Source organism: Sinohyriopsis cumingii, chromosome 2 (genome assembly GCF_028554795.1).
Source record: "Sinohyriopsis cumingii isolate HCF-2022 chromosome 2, ASM2855479v2, whole genome shotgun sequence".
NCBI lineage: Eukaryota > Metazoa > Mollusca > Bivalvia > Unionida > Unionidae > Sinohyriopsis > Sinohyriopsis cumingii.
Window position 1 is genome coordinate 16,657,336 of NC_142962.1, and position 24,717 is coordinate 16,682,052.

The 24,717-nt window shown below is 34.2% G+C and overlaps 1 protein-coding gene across 2 annotated transcripts in view; it reads left to right on the forward strand.

Annotated features, from left to right (window-relative positions):
- LOC149804381 (anaphase-promoting complex subunit 1-like) overlaps positions 1-24,717 on the forward strand; it is a 253,928-nt gene that overhangs the window by 191,472 nt on the left and 37,739 nt on the right. For both annotated transcript variants that reach the window (XM_089939582.1, XM_089939590.1), the window contains 10 exons: positions 4,871-4,961; positions 8,251-8,364; positions 9,136-9,284; positions 10,511-10,597; positions 11,097-11,214; positions 11,901-11,978; positions 12,439-12,506; positions 13,894-13,969; positions 14,565-14,627; positions 18,138-18,218. In XM_089939582.1, the coding sequence (XP_089795708.1) occupies positions 4,871-4,961; positions 8,251-8,364; positions 9,136-9,284; positions 10,511-10,597; positions 11,097-11,214; positions 11,901-11,978; positions 12,439-12,506; positions 13,894-13,969; positions 14,565-14,627; positions 18,138-18,218 (925 nt within the window). The remainder of the gene's footprint in view (positions 1-4,870; positions 4,962-8,250; positions 8,365-9,135; positions 9,285-10,510; positions 10,598-11,096; positions 11,215-11,900; positions 11,979-12,438; positions 12,507-13,893; positions 13,970-14,564; positions 14,628-18,137; positions 18,219-24,717) is intronic.

Sequence of the window (24,717 nt, forward strand, 5' to 3'; positions counted from 1 at the left end):
GCCAAAAAGAAAATGAAAACTACATTGGCTGTGATATCAGGAGGTTTAACATCAGTGTTATAACCTCTTGATGTTTGCCTTAACAGGTGGTTTAAGGACAGGTTACAAAAGATGTGGTTCAATTGGGTTTGTTCAGGTGCAGTGAAGATGACAAAAGGCGAGAATTTCATGATACCAGACATCGACTTGGATGCCAAATGGGTTAAAGATGCATGGGACTCAATTCCATTGGCAAGTCAATTCCATTGCCAAATCATTTCGAAAGTGCTGTATCAGCAATGCTTTGGATAGAACTGAGGATGATGCCATATTTGAATCAGACAATGACAAGGAGAATGAGAAGCAGTACGACACACTATCGGATGACAATGACAACGTATACAATGCAGCACACCCATAACAGAAGCTGAGTTTTATGAACTGTTTGGCAATTCCAATACCAAGCCAGATTTTGAAGGATTCTAAAAGTGATAGAACTTGTATAATTAAGGATTCTAGTACGAGGATTTTATTATTTAATTTAAGACTTAACATTGAAGATAAATTGTTTTTATTTCAACATATAAATTAGCTTTTTTACTTTCATTTTCGTTAAGTTGAAGATACTATTTATTTTAGTAATGTGGTTTGCCTAAATAAATGTATTTAGAACTCACTTTGTGTATCTTGTGATGTAAGAACTTATGGGTCTGCTTATGTGTGGGTCATGCACTTTTTAATATTTTTACCTATTCAGTTTGGGGGGTCGGCTTATACGAGAAAGGGTTTATTCGTGAGTATATACGGTATGTCTATACTATTAACCATTTGGTACATCCTTTCAGGGTCTGACTCAATCTTGTTCCTAGATCCCAGGGAATACCTGAATCATAAATTGTTCGGCACTTTTCAAATTTAAGTACAGACATATTTTAAAAAGAATGTTATATTTTAGTGATACATTTAAAGATTAAAGAATAATCTTGAAGCTAAGTTTCATATTGAAGTGTCTTCTTTGGACTGCTTAATTTTTGCAGTGCTATTAGATTATTTTCCTGGTAGTTCTGTGGACTACAATCTAATCTGAAAATTTGGACCTGCAAATGTAAATGTGGTAGATGTTAAATAAGCAGCTAAAGTCAAGATTAAGTGTTATTTATTGATTTACCTAGATTTTCCAACATTCATGATTTCACCTTACTTTTAAAGAAATTAATGATAATCATCAAGCATTGAATTATTAATTGTTAAATAAACAGAAGTTTTCATGAATAGCTTTAAATTATACAATAAAGCACACATGAGACAGAACAGAAAGGTCAGTTTAGGACAGATCAGGAGATTTGCAAAATTTGGTCTGGAGTTTGGACTTTGAAAGAGTGAGTACTTTCATTGACCCAATTGTTGGCATGCATATGGAGAAAAATTGCAACTACTGAACAAATTTCCATTTCTGAAATATTAAAATATGCACTTCATCGCATCAAGTCAGTCTATTCAGAGTGAATTGGTAGTCTTCTTATATGTACCACAAGCCTTGTTAGCATTTCATCGGAAATCTTTGCATTGTATTTGTAGCAGTCGTCATCATTGTTGATGTTAACACTTAGCAGATGATGAAAAAGTCCCACAATTATTGTACATGTATTCTTTATTCGTAGTTCTTGATATAATATTGCATATTCATCCAAAAATAATTTTATATAGCAATATTGATACATATCTAGCATAAAATATTCAGGTTAATATTTGAATATCATGTGTACATGTATTAACATATGAATTGCAAAATTAACCAAAGTAATATATATTTACCCTGACATCCTTCAAACATTTCTTATCTCACTTGTACTTGTAATTCCAGTCATGTTGACAGTGTAACTCAAATTTGAAGTCACGTTGACAGTGTAACTCAAATAATTAATATGTTACATTTGAAAGTGAGGCCATTTTTATCATTAGGGTTGAAGTAGTTCATTTGCTAGATGGTGGGAATAGTAGTTGTGTTATTACAGCAGTAATGGAAGTAGTCTTTTGTGCTAGTGTGAGGTATAGTTAGATATCTTCGTCTATTTGCCTGTGAATGAAAGCAATGTCTGCAGAAAACAAAGAGTTGCATCCCTTTTCATTAGGGTCATGACTCATTTAGTATTCAGAATGTGTCTGTAAAGGCAGTAGAAGGTTAGGTTTATGGCTTCATTTGATTTTCTGTTCACAGGTTTTTCAAATAAGCTAACTCTTTTTGATTTTGGTGAGCCGAGCAACAGATTAATCCAGATATTGTTTTTATAGAGTGAACAAAAATTAGATTAATGTATATTTCTAAATGCACTGCCTTAGAACACTCTTGCATTCAAATTTTCTTAGATTTAAAGTTGTGAAACTTCATTTCAACAAGATGTCAGATGAGTTCACTGATGAGCAGATTTGACTTGTATTTGTATGAGTTTAAAAAGGAGCTGATTTTTTACCAGATTTTACAGTTATGGCCATGGACCAACTTAGAGTAGCAATGCATCTGAGATCACTTTGAATGCTTTATTTACAAGTTCTCAGATTTACGTTCGGCAGTTTTGGACCATAATTTACACAGTTCTGGCACTTGATAGTAAGATATAATTGCTTTTGAAAACTAGCATTCATATTTTTTTTGTCAATCATACACTTTTCACTCAATAACTGTTAAGCAGTGGGGTCCATAAATCTTGATCACAGAATCAGCAAGGGTATGAAATATCAAGGTAGACTAATATTTTGGATAACAGTTGGGGTAAAGGGATTGCATTAGCAGTGGTCGTTTTTTCTTGAGAATTATCTCCATTGACCTACACAAATATTAGTCTAATGGATTTAAATATTAATGGATACAAGATCTTGAGAACTCAAAGTCAGTAAATTTGTGATAAATAAACTTTTAATATAAATCAAGTTGACTTGCAGTATTCTCAGATTCATGCATCAGTACATTTGGAGTTGCCTCACTTTCAGTATGAAAGGCATATATTCATCATAAACAAATGCAAGCTAAAGTTTCATAACTTGAATTACACTCATAAACCACCATAGCTAAATCCATCAATAAATGTACACTGGTTAATTTCTCAAGATAGCCATTTTAAATGTCAGCATAAACTAATTAATTGATTTCACATAGCTAATAGAACTCCATGTTGTTTATACTAATTGTTACAACTCTATCATATTAAACTAACAGAAAGAGCAAAAACCCAAAACATTTTGTCAGATTCAACAGTAAATATATTTCCCTGGAATACAAAGTGAAAATTTAACTTTAGTGTTTTGAATTTAATCCCAAATGGTCCTAAAAGTTTTATCACAAGTCCAAATGTATAAAGTTCCGGAAGAATTCCATCGGTATACCAAATAAGTTCCAATATTGAATGTGTTTTTGTGCCTATAGTCTTGAACATGGTAATATACCAAGGGTCTGGAGTGTGATGTTGTGCTAAGTCTTTTGATGTGTCATATTAATATAATCCAAAAAAGTCCTTGTCTAAATTCACTATAATTCGAAATTAATATGTCTGTCCAAGGATATTATTGATAAGCACTTTGTATTTCCAGTGAATAATAATTTGAATAAATAATTCCACCTGTATGAAAATCAGAACACAACAGTGAGACTGATTCTTCTTCAAGATGTTGAGGCAAGAATTAGTAATTTCTATATAACAAGATTATATACTCCTCTATTTGACCTAGGTCACAATTACCATTTTCTGGGGGCCCCGAGTGGCCGAGTGGTCTAAAGCGCTGTCCGTTATGGATCACTGCCATCTCACCTCTGTCTGCGTGGGTTCGAGTCTCGGATTCAGCCAATGTGGGTATGTGAGAAAGCTTGCCAGTAGCTTCTCGTGGGTCGGTGGTTCTTTCCGAGGTTTTCCCGGGTTCTTCCTCCACCATTAATACTGGCCGCCATGTATAGCCTATCGTGTGCTGAAAAATGGCGTTAAACCCGACAACAACAACAACAACAACAACAACAACCATTTTCTGACTCTTTGACTTAATGGAAACTTTCATTTCAGAAGTTTCTAGGGTCAGAATCAAGACTGTCTTTTAACTCAAATTCTGGTAAACATGTTTACATTAGTAATGATCAGACTATTTAATCCACACTCGGGAGATCTTTTTTATCTATATGCTCTGTTGTTTATAGAATAAGTGTCCCTGACCAAGTACACAGTGAACTTGATTTTGGACAAGGTCAGGTACAAAATACAGATATATACATGTTGATAAACATACTGAAAGGAAAGTTGGTTCATGGTCTTGTATTAAGTGTTATACAGCTAATGCCAAGATAGTCAGGGGCCATAACTCCAATAAATGATGATAGAACTGCAAATCCGACTTGTCAGAGTTAAGATAAAGATGAATGCTGAGTTGGGTTGAAATCTAAGTATCCTTCATGAAGTTATGCCATATAAACCAAACTGTCCACAGATGGACAGATGATGATCATAAATAAAGCTCTATTTCAATAAGTGACGCGCTAATAAGGTGACTCTTAAAGGGGCAGAATAATATATTAAACTGAACGGTCTATAGTACTCAGGATTTATTGTTTAATACTAGTAATTGATGAGAGTAAAGTTACTTTGACTCAATTCATCTGAACAATTTTAATTTACTGAATATTTGCAAGCAATACAAAGGTAATGTGAGCAGTTAAATGGCTTAAGTTAATTTGTCATTTGAATAATTCAGGTTTCAGAATGTTAACCAACACTATTTATGGACCTGATTAAATTGAGAAATTCCCAAATTCTGTAAAATTCTGCATAGTTTATTACTTTAGTATGATAGCTTTTGAACTGCATTTTGTGACATTTGAAATTTGTAAAATTTATTTTGGTTTCACTTCCAGCCAGGCATATTGTAATGTGATTGCTGGAGCCAGTATGGTGATTGGTCTTAAGTTTGCAGGGACTGCCAATCAAATGGCATTCAACACACTGGTAAGTAAAACAGAAACTTTTTAATGTCAGGAATATTGATACAGGGACCGCCAATCAAATGGCATTCAGCACACTGGTAAGTAAAACAGAAACTTGTTACTGTCAGGAATATTGATACAGTTAAATGAAATCTATCTGAACCTTTATGTCATATGGACTATTGGAGTGTGCTCTTATGTCATATGGACTATTGGAGTGTGCTCTCATGTCATATGGACTATTGGAGTGTGCTCTTATGTCATATGGACTATTGGAGTGTGCTCTCAGTATAAGGTTTTCCTGCAGAACAGTGATAGAGGTCTATAGTATTGCCCTTGTCCATATGCAAACCTGTCCATCAGTCACATTGTTTTCTTTTAACACATTAACCCCTAGCGACGACTTAACATTTCAGGAGGTAGTAGCCTACTGACGAGCTCTGTAGCGTCATGGTCATGCATGATACAATAAAGTGGGTGGTATTATAGAAAGGTAGACATATGTAGCTCAACAATGATACCAAATAATCTGGAATATCTAGTTGCACTACAAAATACATATAGAAAAACCTCATTTTTTGGACCCGACGTTTTTTTACCCAACATTTGCCCGTGGTTGGAATCTGATTGTGTGTCCGGATTTTAGACATTTTGGTCTCAGATCTAAGGCAAACCAGTATGAACTGCAAACAGACAGATGAGCCTTTGCAAAAAGTAGGATAAGATGGGCATTTGGAATAAAGAGTGGTCTCCATACAAAAATGATGGCTCCGTTTAGCAAAAAAAAAAAAAAGTCCAACTTTTACCCTTCTGCTCATGCGCAAGTCAAATAGCCAATGAAAAGCAATGTTTCTAACACCATTAGGCAGTATGTTATTGAAAGATGACTGGGGATTTGGTGTTTTTGAGTCTATTCAGAAATAGCTTTCAAAATGTGTTTCCTACTCGATTTTTAGGCAAAAATGACAAAAAGCTCCAGGGGTTAATGTGTTAAGACCAGTTCTTAGGCACGTTGTTGGAGCATTTGTATTACATTAGACATTTCTAGTTTCTTCTTGAATTTTTTATTTATTTTGATGCTGAGTTATCTATGTACATTCTGTCAGTGAATATAAAGGACATTCTGTTATAAATACATGGTATTGTTATCATCACTCCATACACTCCACTTAAGTATGCCTCTAATTTGTAAAATTTTGTATAGAAACAAAGAACATTCTAATGGATGTTATATTTAATAAGGAGTAGTCAACCATAAATGTAATTTATAATTTTTTTTCTTCATGTAAACTCTTTGAATAATTAGAGTAACATGGCATAAATTTCTTTTTTAGAAGTGCATCCCTGGGTTCCATGTATGCTTAAATGGAACAGCCCCAGGACAAAAACATGAGTGCTTACATTGAATGAATCAGATTAAATAATCATCTAAAATATAACCAAGATTCTGCTACTAAAATGCAAAATATCAAATCTGATTTGTATGCCATGCATCTAACTGCAAAAAGTATTGGCCCAGGTCTGGCTGAGTTTGACTTTCCACCATTAGCCAATCAGAAACAAGCATGCATCTAATTGCAAATAGTATTGGCCAAAGGCTGGCTGAGTTTGACTTTCCAGCAGTAACCAATCAGAAACAAGCATGCATCTAATTGCAAACGGTATTGGCCCAGGTCTAGCTGAGCTTGATTTTCCACCATTAGCCAATCAGAAACAAGCATTTAAAGGTACATCATCTCTGATTGGCTGGGCTGGGCCTGTGGTGTTCACATTTGGGTGTATGGTATGCATGGGTATAAATGGTATGAAAGGACTGCACTCTAGTTTGTCTTAGTATCATTATGATAATATAATTGTAACATTTTCATAATGAATTTTTATTTCATTTTGTTTGTCTGAATTCAGACTTCTCTGGTGGCCTAGTGGTTAGAGCATCTGCCTCAGATGCAGATCGTGGGTTTTGAACCCAGGCCGAGTCATATCAAAGACTTACATAAATGGTACTAACATCTGCCTTGCTAGGCACTCAGCTTTAAGAGGATAGTGTTATGGACTGGTCGGCCTGGTGTCAGGATAATGTAACTGTGGGACATCATGCTACATGTCTGTAGTATGATGCCCCAGTGCTAGACTTAACTATAAACTGCCACAGATTCTTACATATTATGACGATGCAGAGAGAATTTGGGTTAGAAGTACTATGGTCCTAGCCATGACCATGACTTGAGAACTTAAGGTAAAACTGGTTCCCAACGGTCAGTGTTTTGTGTTTGCACAAGCAATTGAAAACAAAAAAAAAAAGATATCAGAATCACCAGGGTTAAAATAAAAAAGCTTGTGTTATCATGAACAGAGCAATTTATAAAATGCTTCCAGTACCTTGTACAGTTCTGTGGAAAAAGCTTCCACTGCATGTAAAATCTGCAAAAATATTACAGTATTTAAGAAGAGATATCATATATATGTATGTGTTACTAACAGATTGTAATAGAATTTAGTATCTTTATTATTAAAGACACATTAAATTAGAAGGGTAATTACTATTCTATGCAGATTGTTATACTTTCCTTAAGAGGACCTGAAAGGAAAACAGTTATCGACTTTATGAGTCACACTCATTAAATAAATAAATAAATAAATTATTATTATTATTATTATGATTATTATTATTTATTCTGTTATTTAGCAGTAATCATCTTGTTGCAGTAATTTAAAATCTTCTTGGGGATTTCAGTTCTTCATGTGTGTGGTATAGTATCAATTTTCTTGTATTAGTAACAAACTGAATGGTCTTACTAAAATTAGTAACAAATAGAGCTCTACCGTACTGTCATTCAAATTTTTATGTAAAGGGAGTCCAGTTCGATTTGGGTAATTGATTAGACCGTATTGTAGTTTTTTCCCATGGTTATTGTTCGGCTTATGATAATATTTGAAAAAAATCATAAATATGATTATAAAAGGAAATTGACACAATCAGTCCTCAAATAATAAGGCGTGAAAAGAAAATTTTAAATAACATAAAGGTTATTTAGAGCATTTTTTACTTTAGTAAAGAGGACCTTGAACGTTCTTCCATCTGGTCATATGTCAGTTAGTATCGCTTAAAGCCTCTATGCCAGGACCTGCAGTGGCTCAGTGGTTAGTATGCCAGGGTCATGTCAGACCAAAAAGGTTTGGGTTTGAATTTTATAATCAAATCAGTCTGGGTTGGCACTTTACTCCAGTTGCCTTAGTACTCAATAACTGACATGTGTTGCTGTGCCATAAAATACAGAACTATCAGATTTTTTTAATACTTTGATTTATAGATGGAGTGTATGAAGAGGTCCTTAAGGATAATCTCCACACCCTCTTTAGTGGAACAGGCTGGCAAGAGTACTGTAGAGTCCTGTATGATCAACATATTACTGGCAATGGCAATGGTAAGCTGGTCAAATTTACTTAATTTACTCAGTCCGCTATTAAAATTTGTTTGGTCAGTGTCTGACAGAGTTATACCCTATTTCTTCTGGACTGATTTATCAAGCCAGCTCACGTCTTCACTTATCTCTTTTTGCCTTGTGTCCATAAAAAAGACTCCACAGCTGTTTCTTATTCTCTACATTTAGTGGTATTTTATACTTAGTGTATTCACATTTAGTTAATATCAACTTCCTTTTAGAGGCTTATTGTAAAGAAAACCTTTCATGTTTTAGTACGAAAAATACCCTTGCCAGTAAGGCAAGAAGAGACATTCTGTTTGGATCATACTCACATACATATGCTAGTGTGGTACAGCATTTAACTGAAAATAAAAATCTGTTACAGGGATTATACATGTGTGTTTTTCCTATGTCAGCATTTGTTAAGTATGTAGAGGGCAGTCACGTTGGGTCCAAACCTGATGGAATAGGGTTACAACACACACATGGGACTCTGCCAGTCATTATACTGGAAACAATTTTTACGCAAAGATGAAGGAGACAATTCAAAATTTCAAAATAAAATTAAACAGTTACTTAGCAACAATATTGTGAGGCATGACTGATTTATTTATTCCCTGAATCTTTATTATTTATTTATTCACTGCATCTTTTTTGTTGGCAGTACCTACTCCTACTTGTCATCCGAGGTTACTAATGTATCTTTTCTAATTGTCACTGACTGTAGTCATTTAATTGTTGTTTAGCCTTGATTTTCATTCTTATGTTCAGGTGATGGCAGGCACAGGAAATCTGGATGTTTTACGTATCTGCCGAATGTTCAGATCCAGGGTGGGACCACCATACAACTTGTATGTTATGTATGGATCTCACATGGCGATATCAATGGCAATAGGACTTCTATTTTTGGGTGGAGGAAGGTTGGTCCATGTCCTGAATCCATTAAATGAAGAGTGCAGATACTGGAGTGTTCACAAAATAGTGTATTAGTAATGTCAGCGGTACCATGATCAAGGGCCATAACTCTTAGGAAATACATGCAGAATGTGATCATCACCATACATGGCTCTTGTTAAAATGGCAGCACATTTGGTTGAAATTTATAAGTGCTGAAGCTAGGATTTTGTCAACAATGTATATTCACAATGATGTTGCTAAGATGATTAAGAATTATAACTTTAATAAATGCAGAGTTTGTTCATCATCATAGTAAAACTCTTGTTTAGATGCTGTTGCAAGGTAATATGAAAGATTTTGGGATTACAAGGCTTTGCCCATCCTAAGTTGATCAAAGGTCATAACTCTAAGAAATATATATACAAGGTGTTCATCATCATACTCAGTCACATGTTGATAAAGCTTCAAGGCAAGTTTGGTTGAAATATAATAATTATTGTGAAAGAGTGATCACAAGGTTGTGTGCTTTAGCAGTACATGTGCTAAGATTCAAGGGCCATAACTCTGTGAAATATGTGCAGAATGTGTTCATTAGCATACTCAAGCTCTTTAGAGAAGAAACTTCAAAGCAAATTAGGTTGAAATCTAATAATTAAAAAAAAAGAAAGCCCGAGTGGTCATAAGATTCTGCCTGTGCAATGAATGGACTTTACATTATGCCTAAAATGTTTATAATGGAACTGAGTTGTTTATATAAAACTTAACAGCAGATTTGGTTCAAATCAAATAATAAGTATGTATGCTAGATCTATCACAGAGCAGATGGACAGACAAAATACGAATGGACAAATGGAGACCATTTCTGTGTCCACTCTTCTTAGTGTCAGGAAACAGAAGTATAAATCAAATTATAATTCCAGACTTGCTAACTTTTTTAAATATATTTTAAAAATCTATAAACACATGCTAACTGTAATATGAACAGTGATCATAAACAAGACATATCTTCATTTTATTATCACAGTTAAAGCCAGTATTGTGTTTAAAGTGTCATTAGAAAACAGCCATCAATAAGAACAAGATGATACCTGTAAATAATTTTGTTGAAAAATACAGTCGACATATAATGCATATGTTATCAGATGTAATCCAGAATACAAATTCGATTACTATATATGCAAGATCAAATTATAAACATCCATTTAAATTGGCTTTAGTTAAAGGTGACATGAAAATTTTACAATTGCAGGTACACATTGAGTACGAATCCAGACGCGATTGGTGTGTTGCTGTGTGCATTCTACCCCAAATTTCCTATCCACAGCAATGATAACAGGTGGGATACACTTGGGATAATTTATTTGCTAGCTCTAGCAGTAAAAGTTCTGTTTCAAATAAACAAGAATTGTAATATTTAATGATTTGGGCAAATATATATGAATTATAAACTGATAAAAGAATTTAACACAAATTTTGACTTGTTAGTGTTTCAGTTCCCTTAAATGCCTGAAATGATTATAAAAATAATTTGTTTTCTGGATAGATTGTATTTCAGGATAGATTAAAAGTATACAAATATTGTCACTTGTTTAATTTCATGTAAAACACAGGCATAATTAAATTTTAAAATTATGTAAGGTTCTTCATTAGTTGCATGTACTTGGATACTGGTAACAAGAAGCAGATTTGTGTTTTCTGCTAGGAAGGGAAACGAATATTCTAAGATTAAGTTTAATGCAAATTCCTCCAATTGATTCTCTTGAAAGTCATATTTATTCTTTACATAATTTTCTTGCTGTACTATTTACCAAAACAGAAAATTATTTTCACTCCAGGTATCACCTGCAAGCATTCCGTCACCTGTATGTGCTGGCTGCCGAGCCTAGAGTCATGTTACCGCGTGATGTTGACACTGGTTACGCCTGTTATGTGCCACTAGAAATCAAATTTAAGGTTTTTAAAGTCCTTCCTTGAGCTTACGTATTCAATAACAAATGACAGCGTAAGAGGCTGGAAATATTAATTATTCCTTGTAGCCAAAGATTTAATATCCTTTTATGCATAAATAAATGTATGGGTTAACATTTTACATGTATATGTAAATTCATTTTAATTCAAAACCACTTCACTACTGATGGTTTGCTCATAATGAACTAATCTTGATTTCTTTGAAGCTATTTCTAGGCAAATGCGTAAAAGACCATCTGTCCATTATGACATTGTTAAGATAACCTATCGATTCATCCTTAAACATTGGTTTGACCATGTGGCTTGGCTGTTCAGAGAAATGACATGGACAAAAAGATGCAGCCTGTTGTAATAATATTCACTCTTCTTAAGATGGGAATTTTAATGATGAATTGTTAAAATGGGTGATCGCAATGATGAATTGTGCAGATGGTCGATCTTGATGATGAATTGCCAGTTAAAGAATTGAATTTTTGTGGATTTCCCTTTGATAAAGAAGTTTGGGTGAGGTTCTTGTTTTTATAGATGGGTTTGTGCTTGTTGGGTATTTTTTGAATTCATGGTTTGTAGCTCTTGTCACTTTCACAAAAATTTGCAACCCACAGGTAAAAATGAAAACTCTGTATGCATTTTATATACATATATATAATGTTTTAGTTGGTTGTTTTCAGGATACTTCGAATTATAAGAATGTCTCCTATGAAACTTCAGCACCCTGTATCCTCCCAGATCTGGATCTGATTGAGGAGGTAAGAGACCTGACTTTATATTATTTAAACCCATGTTTATAGAATTCTTGACTGGACTTTTAAATGTTTATTTTAAGTTGCATGTACTAGAGCCTTGTGTGAAATATTTTGAGATAGCTGGAGATTCCATTGACTTTTTTTTTACAGTACTATTGTATATATCAACTTTATGTGCAACTATCTTTGGTTGCAGATGTAGCTGATTTTGTTTCATTTCATAGTAAGGCTTTTTCAGATGGAAACTTTCGAAGTTTTTTTGTGGGGTGGGGTGCTTAAAAGTCGCTTCTTTTGAAATTATTATTATTGTGTGCACTGTAGAAGGCAATTTCAGGTATTGCCATTAAGTGCCAGTAAAATTGAGAATTACATTTGTAGCTTTTAAGGCCAATTTTTCTATTTTCTGAATGTAGATTTAGTCTTAATTGTATATGAGATAAAACTGTATTTTTCTTATTTTTAGATTAAGATCCTCGGTCCAAGATACTGGCCAATTGTCTTTCATGTTGATAAGAACTGGAGTACACTTAAGTAAGTTGAAAACATTTAGTCATTCTGAAGTGGAGATATACATGTAAGCAGGGAGTTGTTGGCGCTAGAACTTGCCAAAATGTCCCAAGCTAAATAAAAATTGAAGACTGTAATTCATTTAAAACTGCCAATCAGTGTATTGACATTTTGAAGGCTTTTCCTATTACCATATAATATAAAAAAATCACTGCAGCTTCTAGTGTAGCCTGTTTATTGAGATTGTACCTTATGATGAAGTGGACCAAATTTCTTTGAGAGCTGCGGTGGGTCAGTGGTTAGTGTACCAGGTTCATGACCAAAAGGGTGCCATTTTAAGTCCTACCATTGGACTAGCCTGGGCAAGTTACCAAGATGTGTCCTTGGGCAAGGCACTTTACTCCAATTAAATAACCTGCATGTGTTGCTATGCCATAAAGTACCAAACCAAACCAGAAACCAAATTTCTTCTGAAAACAAGTTGCAGACAGCAGAGTTTCGTACTAAATGAAATATTAATACTTTTTAAAGAAAAATTTAAGACAGAGTGCAGATCGCTTAAGAAATACTTGTAGATAAGAGGTAGAGACTAAAGCTGAGTTTTGGAACGGAAAATTCTGTTGATTATATCTTTTCTTGTACATGGAATAATTAAACATTTAAGTGACTAGGTTTGTTGACTACTTCAGAATTCTGCTCCTTGAGATTGTACTGATAATTAAAAATATAATTATTAGTATGATTTAAAGAAAAAAATAATTTATTTCTTTCATTGTATTCCCTCCTTTCCTTTCCACCAACCACTCTAATTCTGATATTTCATTTTCTAGCCTCTTTTCCCTTACCTTGATTTGTATGTAGACAGCAAACAGATCTATCAGCATGGAAGTTAGGCTTTTGGCGAGGTGATAGTATACATATTTTTCACAGTGAGCACATCTCATATTGTAATATTTGTCTAGAAATATGTACAGTTGTCCGTAAGTATAAATCACCTCGGCATATCACTGTCGCACAGTGTTGTGATGGTAATGGATTCCATTAAATTGGTTGAAGTATATTTTATCATTGCTACCTAATTGATTGCACTTTATTTTAGTTCTTGGCTCATAAAAACTATTTATAATGCAATTTCACATTGTTATATCCTTTATTTTATTATCTATCAGGACATAGCCTTATTTTAACATCCTTCACTGTAGGGCTTCCTCACTGATAATGTAAATCATTTTGATGGCTTCTGGTAACATCATTATAAATAGGGACCATTGTAATGAGGTAATTCACTTGCAGATTTTATTGCTAGGATACTACAAAATCTTGTTCTTTGGTTATTATCAAGATAATTTTAAATTAAATTTAATAACTCCTAACTGTTCTTTATTTATTGCCCATTTTATATTACTTGCAGACTACTTCTCCATCACAATGGAACACTATATGTCAAACAGAGGGCAGGACACCTATCTTACATGGAAGATCCAAAGGTTTGCAGGAAAATTGACACCCTTTATTCTTTGCATCCTTGTCACTTTCTTATCATTTGTTAATGAGCATTGTTAGTTAGCTGATGACAGTCCTGTATACAATGAATAGTAGATGTAAATGGTAGTTTTATGGCTGGACAAACAGTTTTAGATGATACTGGCTAAACAAGTATTTGTGAAATTAAAACCATCCGTATTGTCTTAATATTATGAAATAAGAAACTTATGTCTGGTTTTTTTAAATCATTTTCAAACATTTTGTTGAAAAAATGATTAATACCTTGTTCTTTAATTTATAATTTCTTTGTAATTTAGCCAACATAATGCCACAATTCAGTGTTTCTGATAAAATATTGCCGAATTTACTTATGTAAATATTTATATTTTAATCCTATATGTACATATAGGATTTGATGGATGTCAGCACAGTTATGGCTGTATGGAGCTAAATTTAATAGTTGGTTCATGACATTAATTTTTGTGTTACTGTTGTGTTTGTGGGCTGTTTCTAGCCATTATACATAACATTTTGAAAGTTTTTTCCATATCACCTGTTTCTTGATAGTGAATTTACTGAGCATATTTGTATAAACAGGGATACCGCAGTATGCTTGCCATGTCTCTGACTGCAGAACATTTCACCCCCAGAACTGTTAAAGTAAGTCATTTACAGTATTTTCAGTAAAAATTGCATTGTTATTTTTAATTTTATGCTAAAGGTATACTGAAGAAACTTAAACATACAGTATTGAAAGGCTACTAACTGCTTTCTGAGCATTTAAAAAGTTTTATCATCTTTTGAAAGTGTCAGCATATGTGTACCTGCCAGAAAGAAATTGTCATTATTCATCTGAGATTTTTTGTTGATACAAAAATATCAGGCATTTCGGTGTGAGCTTGTAGGTACAAGCTGATGTATACTACATGATCTTGAACCTTGCTGGCTTTGGACAAAACAAAATGTTACTAAATCGTCACAGTCCTCATCACTTTCACATGTAAAAACATTTTGGTCACTCTGGCAATCACTAATTTCACAAACAATATTTTCAGTAGTCGGTATTGTAGATGAGACATTGCCACAATCAGAAATAACATAATCCACGAAATTAAAATCCTTTCTACCAGAACATTATAAGCATAGCGCAATGTGTGAAGTAGCAAAGGAAACATCATTATCTTCATTATTATTATTTGTAATGGCATCTTGCATTATTCATAATTGCATTATATCTGACATTATTCGTAATGGCATCTTGCATTATTCGTAATTGCATTATACCTGGCATTATTCGTAATGGCATCTAAACCCTGCCTTAAACATGGAAACATCACGCCATGCACGATTCAGGGTGTACTGATATGGTCATCATGTTTATTTCACAGTATATTTTTGTCAAGACTCTTGAAGTGTAATAGGACAAGAACCTGTCGGTATATTGATATTAAAATGAAGATGACTAATTGGAATACAAGAGCATGTCAGTATATTGATTATTAAAATGAAGATGACTAATTGGAATACAAGAGCATGTCAGTATATTGATTATTAAAATGAAGATGACTAATTGGAATACAAGAGCATATGAGTATATTGATTATTAAAATGAAGAGGACTAATTGGAATACAAGAGCATGTCAGTATATTGATTATTAAAATGAAGATGACTAATTAGAATACAAGAGCATGTCAGTATATTGATTATTAAAATGAAGATGACTAATTGGAATACAAGAGCATATGAGTATATTGATTATTAAAATGAAGAGGACTAATTAGAATACAAGATCATGTTAGTATATTGATATTAAAATGAAAATGACTAATTAGAATACAAGAGCATGTCAGTATATTGATTATTAAAATGAAGATGACTAATTGGAATACAAGAGCATGTCAGTATATTGATTATTAAAATGAAGATGACTAATTAGAATACAAGAGCATGTCAGTATATTGATATTAAAATGAAAATGACTAATTAGAATACAAGAGCATGTCAGTATATTGATTATTAAAATGAAGATGACTAATTGGAATACAAGAGCATATGAGTATATTGATTATTAAGATGAAGAGGACTAATTAGAATACAAGATCATGTTAGTATATTGATATTAAAATGAAAATGACTAATTAGAATACAAGAGCATGTCAGTATATTGATTATTAAAATGAAGAGGACTAATTAGAATACAAGATCATGTTAGTATATTGATATTAAAATGAAAATGACTAATTGGAATACAAGAGCATGTCAGTATATTGATTATTAAAATGAAGATGACTAATTAGAATACAAGATCATGTTAGTATATTGATATTAAAATGAAAATGACTAATTAAAATACAAGAGAGATTTACTTCAAGCTGTATTCAATTAAGTTAAAAATGATGGTGAAAAGACATTTCTAAATTATTTGGTCAAAATGGTACATAAGAAAGCATTTCTTGTCATGCTTTAATAGTTTTAAACCTGTGACCATAATTGCCAATTATGATTGAGATGTGATTAATGCACTTTTGTTACCCTATACCTTTGTTAATTTAGAAATTATAAATGTTCTCTGATTATCACAATTTTGTTGTATGCTGCCTTTGTTATGCCTTTGTTTCTTAATTGACCACCATTATATAACAGTCTTCGGCACACCTAGTGATAAAAACATTATACCTGAGGTAATGGTCACTGATGGACCACTCAATCAAATGCTGTGACCAATTTAAGGTAATAAAGAACATTATAAAGCATTTGGACATTGTGGCCCAAGGATAAACAAGTCTTGCAGAATAATTTTTGTTCTCGAGTAACTTCCTTGACCAAATTATGTGACTGGCTTGCACTTCGGGTAATATGGATTTTTGGTCCAAATGTCATGGTTATGATAAGTCTAATAAGAAAATGATGGTTCTGTTCAATTAGTTTTGTAAGACCACACACCTTGAACAAAGTTTGATGTGTCCGAGACCTGTTGGTCCATAATCTTGAGAGTCAACCATGCCCAACTAATGCCTTAACAAAGGACTATTAAACAAGGTAGGCATGAAATTCTTGATACTCGAGAAACAAATGTAGAAATATGCATAATGGTTATCTGATTAGAGATCTAAGTTTATCTTTGTTATGTATGTATATGTGTGTAACAGCACATCAGCACAATCCTGGCTATATAGTACCAAAGAAAGTTTAGGTCTCTCAAAAAGCGAAAGGTTAAGTCCTTCAGCTACAAAGTCAAATTTATTATATAAACTGCACTCTTAAGAAAGCTGAGGACCTTAATGGAAGCATCATCATCGGATGCATTGGTCTTACAGCAGGCCAGAGTTGGGAGTAGCTTTTATAAATTATTGTTTTATTCGACATTGATATTTAATTTTGCATTGTTCTGTTGTTTTTGTTCTTTTAATCAAAAATCAATGTCAGTGTTTTAAACTGCATTGCTTTTTGGCCATAAAATCAAAAGAGATTGTGTGTGTGTGTGTGTGTGTGTGTCAGTGATGCCATGTTACTCAGCAACTTTAGGTCACTGGTCTGTATATCATTATTTCTTTGTGTTATAACCAGCAAAAAGCGTGACTAGAAAGGTATGTTAATAAATAATATACAGTTGAACCTGCGTTGAAAGATCACCCTTTCAACCAAAACATATTGGTCTTTCAAGACAAGTGGTCTCTTATGACAGGTCATAATACTATATAATCGATAAATCTGCATTGAGGAGCTGGTCTCTCAAGACAGGTGGTCTCTCATAGCAGTAGTCTTGCAAGATAGGTTTCACTGTATTATCAGATTCAAAAGTTGGGGTAACATATATCAAATTTACAGTTATGTTCAACAACTTCAGTTCTCCTTGTAAGAGGTGAAATGTTGGTTTTAATTTAAACTTAAGTGGTTACCTGCGTAGACCACATAAACTTATCTGTGGTCAGTAGGACTAGATGTATATTGTACATTAGCAACAACTTAAACTTGAGGGGTTATGTACAAGAAATTCTGCTGTATATAACTGTATAATGTGGCTAAAGAGTAAACCCAGATCTGCTGTTGTGCTGGCTTATTAATGCCTACATTGTTGATTGTTATCATTTAGTAGAACTTTGCCAATTTTAACAGAATCAATTGTCGTAAATACACAGCACATAACTCCTCACCTTGACCCATTTCAGCCTGATGTTATCAAGTCCTTCACCTCAGACAATAAAATTTTAGCCTTGACGGAGCACTTCCTTGGTAGAGATGAAAAAAAGGTAAGATAAATTCACCAAAAAGAATTGTTTTGTTCTTTCCCAGAATCACAGAAGAGCTTGTATTATTTATGTTTTTGCATATCTGCCAGAACACAATGTGGCATGCAAATAGCAAAATTTTGTGCCCCCACCCCCCACCCCCGAGTAATGTTTAGAAAAACAATGTTAATTTTTGTGAGATGGCGAGAGAGAGACCCTCCTTCACACCATAATATATGCCAGTAACCTGTTTGAAACAGTAAACAAACAAGCTTAATGCCCATGGAAACGATCACTTTGGGTAGTTTAAGTCCTGACTGTTTAGTTTTGGGTGGTGTGTGAGGCCTGGGATTTTGTTGAAAAATCATTTCTGGCATCCAAATAGTGTGTGTGTGTGTGATTTGGATTTTTAATGTAGTTTTAACAATTTTTGCAGTTTTATCGCTATGATGTCTGCAGTGTGGCAGTTTATAGTGATGTCTAGCACAGGGGCATCATGTTGCAGACATGTGGCATCATGACCCACCCAGTCACATTATCCTTACACAAGATTGACCAGCCCTAATGCTAACCTCTTAACATTGAGCGACTAGCGAGGCAGCTGCTAGTACCATTTCTATAAGTCTTATGTGTGACTCATCGGGGGTTTGAACCCATGACCTTCTACCCAAATAGTGTGAAAAAAATTTTTTTTTTAGTTCTACTGGTTATAGACCAGAATAGTTCAGACATCCAGTATAGCCACCACAGCAGCCATTTTGAAAATTTTGTTATTGCTACTCCCACTGAATGGCTGGTCATATCAACATGGGGTTTTCACTAAAATATTTATGTCTTCTTTATCCTAGATGAAAATGCTTTTGATCTAACATTCAGTATGGCTGAAATAGCAGCCATCTTAAAAATCTTCTTACTCCTCATGAATGGAAAGTCACACAGACCAGGGGTTTTCACCAGATGACTTAATATAATGTCTGGTTGTTTCTAAATGAAAAAGGGGTAGTTCTTATGTCTAATATGGCTGCATGGTGGTCAACTTGAAAATCATGTCACTACTCATTAAGAGATAGCCAAATGAGCCTGGGATTTTCACTGAAAGACTTTTTATGATGTCTAGTTGAGATAGCCAAATGAGCCTGGGATTTTCACTGAAAGACTTTTAATGATGTCTGGTTGAGATAGCCAAATGAGCCTGGGATTTTCACTGAAAGACTTTTTATGATGTCTAGTTGAGATAGCCAAATGAGCCTGGGATTTTCACTGAAAGACTTTTTATGATGTCTAGTTGAGATAGCCAAATGAGCCTGGGATTTTCACTGAAAGACTTTTTATGATTCTAGTTGAGATAGCCAAATGAGCCTGGGATTTTCACTGAAAGACTTTTTATGATGTCTAGTTGAGATAGCCAAATGAGCCTGGGATTTTCACTGAAAGACTTTTAATGATGTCTGGTTGGTACTAGATGAAAATGGCTACTATATAATGTCTAATATGGTTTGCCATGGCAGCAAACTTGAAAATCTTGTTATTTCTTTTCCTTCTCAACAGAAAGTCATATTAAAGTGGGATTTTCACTAGAATTCATATCCTGTCTGGTTGGTTCAACGTGGTTCACACAGCCTTGAGAAGTTACTGAAAGTCACTGGTAACCTGTAAAAGTCCTTAAATTCAACTCAGCCTTGAAAAGTTCTTGCATTTCATCAAATTGCCTTTAAATGTCCATGAATTTCACGTGATAAGAGATACCTTCCACAAAAAGAATATTTGATGTGGTTTTAAAAATGAGGAAAAAGTAGACCTTTTGGTCTGAAATAATGATGTACACAGGTTGCCATAGAACTAGCCTGTCTAAATGTACAAAGTACTAGCATTGCAAGATTTCCAATGTATCTGTACTTATTGGTTGACATGCATGAATGAGAATTATTCTGCTTTGTCATGCCTGCAAAGTGTGTGTTCAGAGGGAAGTGGTTGCCAGACTACAGTTGGGACAGGAAAGTAAAGATCAGTAGGTACAAGTTGTACTGTACATCTTGTTGTAAGAATGTAGACCTTGGGGGAAAATTGGTGAAAGTGCACAAAAGTCAGATTATAAAAAGTGAGAAGCACAAATTACTTGCAAAATCTTGGGAATAAGAAACCTTCGCGAATTTCTTTTTTCAGAAAAGGATCTGATTAAATGCCAGCAGGAACAATTCGAATATGGCAGAGTGTAAAATAGAAAAAAATAATATTGTGGTAAGTTTAACTGGCTCACTACATGTACATAAACCTCTATGCCATCCACCAGTCAGGCTTAGTACCTCTTCTTATGGCATACAGTGTGTGTATTGCTAGCTGTGTTTTAAAAAATGATGTACTGAAAGCTGAAGTTTTGTGGACAATACAAACGATTGTGACCCATAACTCTTGGAAATCTAATGAAAACAATGCAAAGCTTTTCAGGCTTATGTTTCCTGATAGCAACATTGCTGACTGATTTTCATGTGGTGAGAGAAAGGCTTTCTCTGCATTGCTGAATGCTTTTATTGAAACAAGTGATTAAGAGTTACTGTGTTGTTTTGTTTGATGATACTTTGAACAGAAGGTGTAATCCAAGCATGTGAAATGGAGAATGATATGTAATAATTATGAAAACTGCTTTGTTGAAAAAATGCTGAAACACATTGGTAAAGATAAGATTAGCTGATTTAATGGGGCCTTAAAGGTGGGTGATAAGGCCCTAAGAAGTCCTTTCAGTTTTGTTTGAAATTTATGTATGAGCCATGTTCTAAATGAATAAGATGCCAATCTAATGGCCATTATGGCTGCCACAGTGGCTATCTTGAAAATCTTGATATTATTACTCCTTTTGAATGGATGGTTTTGTCAGCTTATGATTTTCACCATAAGACTTTGTTATGACTCTGTGGTCTTAAACAAAGCAACAGAGAAGAGCAAAACTAACAAGTTCAGTAAAATTCAACAAATAATTTATTTCCCTATAATACAAAGTGAAAATTTAAAAGGAACTTACAGTAGTGTGAATTAGATCCAAAGTCCAAAAGTAAAGAGTGTTCCAAATGAATTCCAGTAGTGTTTCACATTAATTCCAATCTTGAATGTGCTGATGTGCCAATAGACCTGCTGTATCTCAATGATGTGATCCAGAAATGTGTTTGAATTCTCAGTGATCCCAAATAATTGATTTAGTCCTTAAGTCAACGAGTACTTTGTAATTTCAATGAATACTTTAAATAAATAAATCCTCTCAAATAATAACTGACCACATCTAAAACAAAATGATTCCACTACAGATGTTAAGATAGGAAAGAATAAGTCTGATGTAAACAACCTTAATATAAAAACATAAGACCCAATAAGTGGACCAGGATCAGGGTCAAAAGTTCATTTCCAGCACATTCTAAAATGTAAACAAGGCCAGGCTTTTATTAACATTTTAACAAAGAACATGACAAATATCAGGTAGACCAGCAATCTCCAAAGGGAAAACCAGTGTCCTGAACTCGGATCCATGGAAACAGGTTTTAAAAAAATGACATTAGTCAGGAAGGCCCAAACTCCTACCCTAATTTTGGAGAAAGGTCAATCACACAATCACTGGTAGTCCTTTGAATCCGAAGAGGACAGGTTCTGTGCATTCATGTGGGCGTGGAGATGGCTCTGCAGTCCCAGTCTTAACCTGCATAGTCTATGAAAGATGGGCCTTTGCAAGTCCATTTTCATTACAGGGACTGATGTTAGCCTCTGGTGAAACGTCCCGGCTGCCCCCATCTGGCTCTGGCATTAATTTTCAAGGTAATGGTACCAGCAGTGACCAGAAATTGTGTACACAGTGTATAATTGTAAAACCTGCATGGGCACATTCTACAGAACTAATGGAGTATGGTCTTGTGACAAGTAATATATTTCATGCTTAAGAATTAAGAACTAAAAATATATATTCACTTGAAATAAGTCTATTCTTAAAAGAGATCTCCTGCATAAATTTTCAAAAAATTAACTTTGCTTTCATTTTCTGTTTGATTTTAAAATTTCGAAAAAGTTTGAAATGAAGGTCATGTTTAATCAGATAAGGCAGAAAATCGCATTTAAAGATGACCAAAGTTTGACATACATAGGATTTTCCTTGTCTAAAAATAGAACTTGACTTTGCTAATATGATCATATGACAAATCAAAATAATAATGGATGGCATGAGAGTGGAAACTGATACTTTCACATTAATTTATGTGATAGTCATAGACTATGTACTGATGTCACATATGGGATGAAATAGTTTTCATTCATAGTAGTGTACGACCGCTCCAGTGGCCTAGTGGTTAGAGTATTTGCCTCAGATGTGGGAGGTTGCAGGTTTGAACCCTGGCCAAGTGATACCAAAGACTGATAAAATGATACTAACAGCTGTCATGCTTGGCACTCAGCATTAAGAGGTTAGTGTTAGGACTGGTTGGCCTGGTGTGTGTGGCATGATGCCCCAGTGCTAGATACCACTATAAACTGCCTCACTGCAGACATCAAAGAGATATGACTGAAAATTTGTTAAAGCTATGTTAAAAATCTAAATCACACACACACACTCATAGTAGTGTCCTCTTCTTTAAGAATAGCAGTTTTAGCATGCAGTTTTAGATCAGTGCATAAAGCAAGTAGTTTGTTGTGTAATTGAGATCATGGGGGGCATCTCAAAGTGTTATGGATTAAAAGTGTACATAGTCTTTTTGTCTGTCCCTTACACCAACATAGTCATCCCCGATTCACACACAGTGCAGTTTTAATGTTACTAAGGAGTTTTATCAAGAATATGTAAGACAGGTGGATCCACAGACATAGAAGATTAAAGTAAATGATAATAATAATAATAACAACAATAATAATAAGTGGACTTGGTACATTGTCCAATCTTTAGAACCTCTAAGCAGTATTAGATGACACATAAAAACGTATACAGTGACAAGATTGCAAAAACAAACACCATGAAGTCACAAAACAATAAGAAGCTGACAATAATTAAGGAAGTAAGTTTTTTCTTGTATTCAAAATAGGTGAGTTTTAAGAGCACCCTTGAAAGAGATCACATCGTCCACATATCCAAGATCTATGGGCAATTTGCTCCACTTAGCTGACCCCTGGTATGCAAATGAACGTTGTGTGTATGACTTTGTTTCAACAGTAGGAACAATGAAAATGCAAGTAGTGCAACTTTATAGGTGATATGTACACATGGGTGAGGTATGATGGGTATATTGGGCTGTGGAGACATTCAATGAAATGCAGCATAGTGAACAGATTTTGTGTTTGATTCTGGATCAAATGTGTTGGTAGTGAAGGTTACAGAGTAGGAGATAGGTGTGATCAGGTCTTTGTACTCTAAGGATGATATGAGTAGCCATGTTTTGAACTTTTTGAAGTTTCTGTAGTAGATACTGAGATGAACCAGGTAGAAATGAATTACAATAACCCAGTCTTGAAAGTGCTAAGGAACACACAAGTGTTTTAGTGGCATCAACTGAAAGAAAATTGCAAATGAGCTAATGCATCTTAGCTCCAGATATGCAGCCTTGCCTATGTTCATGACATGTTGGAGTAATGACAGACCTGCCAACCCTTACGATTTTGCCGCACATCTTAGGAAGATTACCCTTGAAATACAGACTTACTGCATAAAAGCAACAACTATAGAAAAATGATTGTTGCCAAAAAATCTGGAAAATTTGTTCATCCATGTTTGGTTGGGATCCGGATTTCATATTAGAATTAGTGAAATTAGTCAGGGAACCAGACTTATGTTTGCAGCATCTCAGATGCTTTAAACTGCACCTATTTGTTCATGCGAAGCATCTGCATAATCAAACTGTTGATAAAATATTCTTAAAATGGCATCCAGCAAGCGAGGCATGTTTAAGACAAAAGGGAAAAAAAGCCTCATGAAAAGTGTTAATAATCATCCCAAAAGAATAAAAAGGAATATTCGGATTTTTGTGAATAAAAGCTGGAAGGGACACAATTCCGTTTATTGGTCATCACGTGCTAGTTTGAATATGACTCGTGGTGGGAGATATGATTGCCATCGTCATGTGAAATGGAAAAAGAATTTCCAAGAATTATGTCAACTTGAGAGATAGCAACAAGCCATTGAACAGCATAGGGTTTGGAACTAGAGTTTGTGTAACTGTACTGGTGGTAAATAAAGTCCCACACATACTTTACAAACCTTTCAGTTGAACGTAATGCTTATCTTTGCTAAATGTTTCAAATACCAAACTTTTAATTACATTTTCCAGCTTTACAATAATAGTTTATGATATTTTGTTACATCTTACTGTAAACTGGTCAAACTTATGGAAGAAAATGAACTGCCTTAAAGAGACAGACTTGTCAGGGTTGGCAGGTCTGTAGTGTGAGCCTACTGTTGAGAGTGTCACCTAGGTTTTGAACTGACTGTATAAATACAAAATGGTATTGCAGATACTTATTTTTTTGAGGTAATGGATATGAATGAGAAAGTCATTGTGTG